We start from the raw sequence: 1724 nt of genomic DNA on the forward strand, positions 1-1724 counted from the left end.
AGAGCTGCCACCCAAGGTCTGCTCAGTGCTCTGGCCCAGACAGGAAGGAACCAGTGTTCCGTGCTGGGAGTGACTTCCTGGGTTCTTTTGGTTCAGGAGGATACCTAGTGAAGGGATTTAAAAAGTGTTAGAAAATACAGAGTAAAGCTATGTGGAAAGACAGTGTTGTTTTAAAATGCCTTGTAGATATAACTACCTTCAGCTTTGTGAGGAGTACTGGTTGGCAGACCACTCCTTACCATCTTACTCTTCCCCCTGATTTCTGAAGAGGTAGGCTAAATCAGTGCTGCAGTTGCGGGTTCCAGGCAAGATTACTGTCTTTGTTATACACTGGTACTTTTGATGGGATGAAGTCTTTTGCCCTTCTGAGGGTCAGTACATGAGATCATAATGAGGAGTGTAATAAACACAAGTAGTTAGGAGTCCTATAGTTGATGTGCTGCCTACCTTGGGACTTGAACTGCTTGCTACCCACAGTTCATACTGATTGTAAAACCTGAAACCATACTATATCCTAACCCCTGACATTTAAGAATACCCCAGCGTTCCCATGCTATTCTGTACAATAAATCTTCAGGGGGACATACAAGCTAGTTCAGTTATGGCCCTCCAGTATCCATCCATCAGTGGGGTGTTCATCTTTCTCCCAACCTTTTAGAAACCAACGTTCTGTTCTGATCATCTACCCTGTCTTCCCTTCCTCCCCTCACCCTCCAGCACCAACATTACAGACTGAGAATGACACATATTTTCACATCGGATTGATTTTATTTTCACCACCATACAGAGAAAGAGTGGTGAAATTTACCCACGACATCATCACCATGGGTCAGTTCCCAGACTTATTCACTGATTTTTTTTTTTTACTTTATTGGTCATGGTCGATGAGCTTGCTAGGTCTTCAACTTGGGCACGATTCCGGCGTCGTGTAAAGTCCTTTGGAGTTAGCAAGTCTGGGTTCTCTTTCATTTGCTGTTCAATGAGCAGTGCTATTATGGATTTGCAAATATCTTCATTAATTTCAATCCTGAAGGACATATTGTCCCTAGTCCCAGTTGGCCTTCGCAGAGATCTCTTCCTGTTCCGTGTTGTTTGAAAACCCGACGTTCTAATGTTATCCGGGCACTGGTTTGGGACAAAGATAGATAGAATATGAATGAGGATTCATGAGAAAAGGCAGAGGTAGATGTGAAGTTTATAGCAGGCCTGAGAAAGTCTTAGGGGGAAGGGATAGCTGAATAAGGGAAGGATGAGCTTAGCTTGGCACCTCTTACCTTATTACAACTTCTGCGACAAGACGACCTCAACCTCTGACCAGTCTTCTTGGGACTTTTACACTTCATCAGGCAGCGAGCTGTCTCCTTCTTTTTCGGCTTAGATTTTCGGGCTGTTCCTGTTGAAGCCCAAGCACTAGACTTGCGGGCTTTCTTGGCCTCCCTTGCCATGTTGGAAATCTCTCAGGGACTGGTCCCAGAGCTCTGAGCACCCTGCTTAAGTCCATGTCAGAACAATGGTGAGCCACACCCCTCAGTCTTGATTGGTCAACCAAGTCCTCCCTAGCCAACGGTTGCTAAGGAGAGGTTAAGACCTCACAAAGCCCCACCTTTAATCCCTTTGAAGATAGCTAAGCTATGGCAGGTATGGCCTGAAGGCTTGCAAGTACATAAGTCATGTAATGTGTGCCTGCTGCTGTGGTCCCTGAATTAGATCCTCTAAGTCTTTCA

The 1724-nt window shown here is 45.2% G+C and overlaps 1 protein-coding gene across 1 annotated transcript; it reads right to left on the minus strand.

Moving 5' to 3' along the window:
* Nucleotides 1-757: 757 nt before the first annotated feature.
* On the minus strand, nucleotides 758-1491 carry LOC143435511 (uncharacterized). Its single transcript, XM_076918426.1, has 2 exons — nucleotides 1275-1491; nucleotides 758-1125 (listed from the first exon to the last, which is right to left on the minus strand). Exons 1-2 carry the CDS (start codon nucleotides 1443-1445, stop codon nucleotides 847-849), a joined length of 450 nt encoding a protein of 149 aa, XP_076774541.1. The 5' UTR covers nucleotides 1446-1491; the 3' UTR covers nucleotides 758-846.
* Nucleotides 1492-1724: the final 233 nt, after the last annotated feature.

This window comes from Arvicanthis niloticus, chromosome X (genome assembly GCF_011762505.2).
Source record: "Arvicanthis niloticus isolate mArvNil1 chromosome X, mArvNil1.pat.X, whole genome shotgun sequence".
Lineage (NCBI taxonomy): Eukaryota > Metazoa > Chordata > Mammalia > Rodentia > Muridae > Arvicanthis > Arvicanthis niloticus.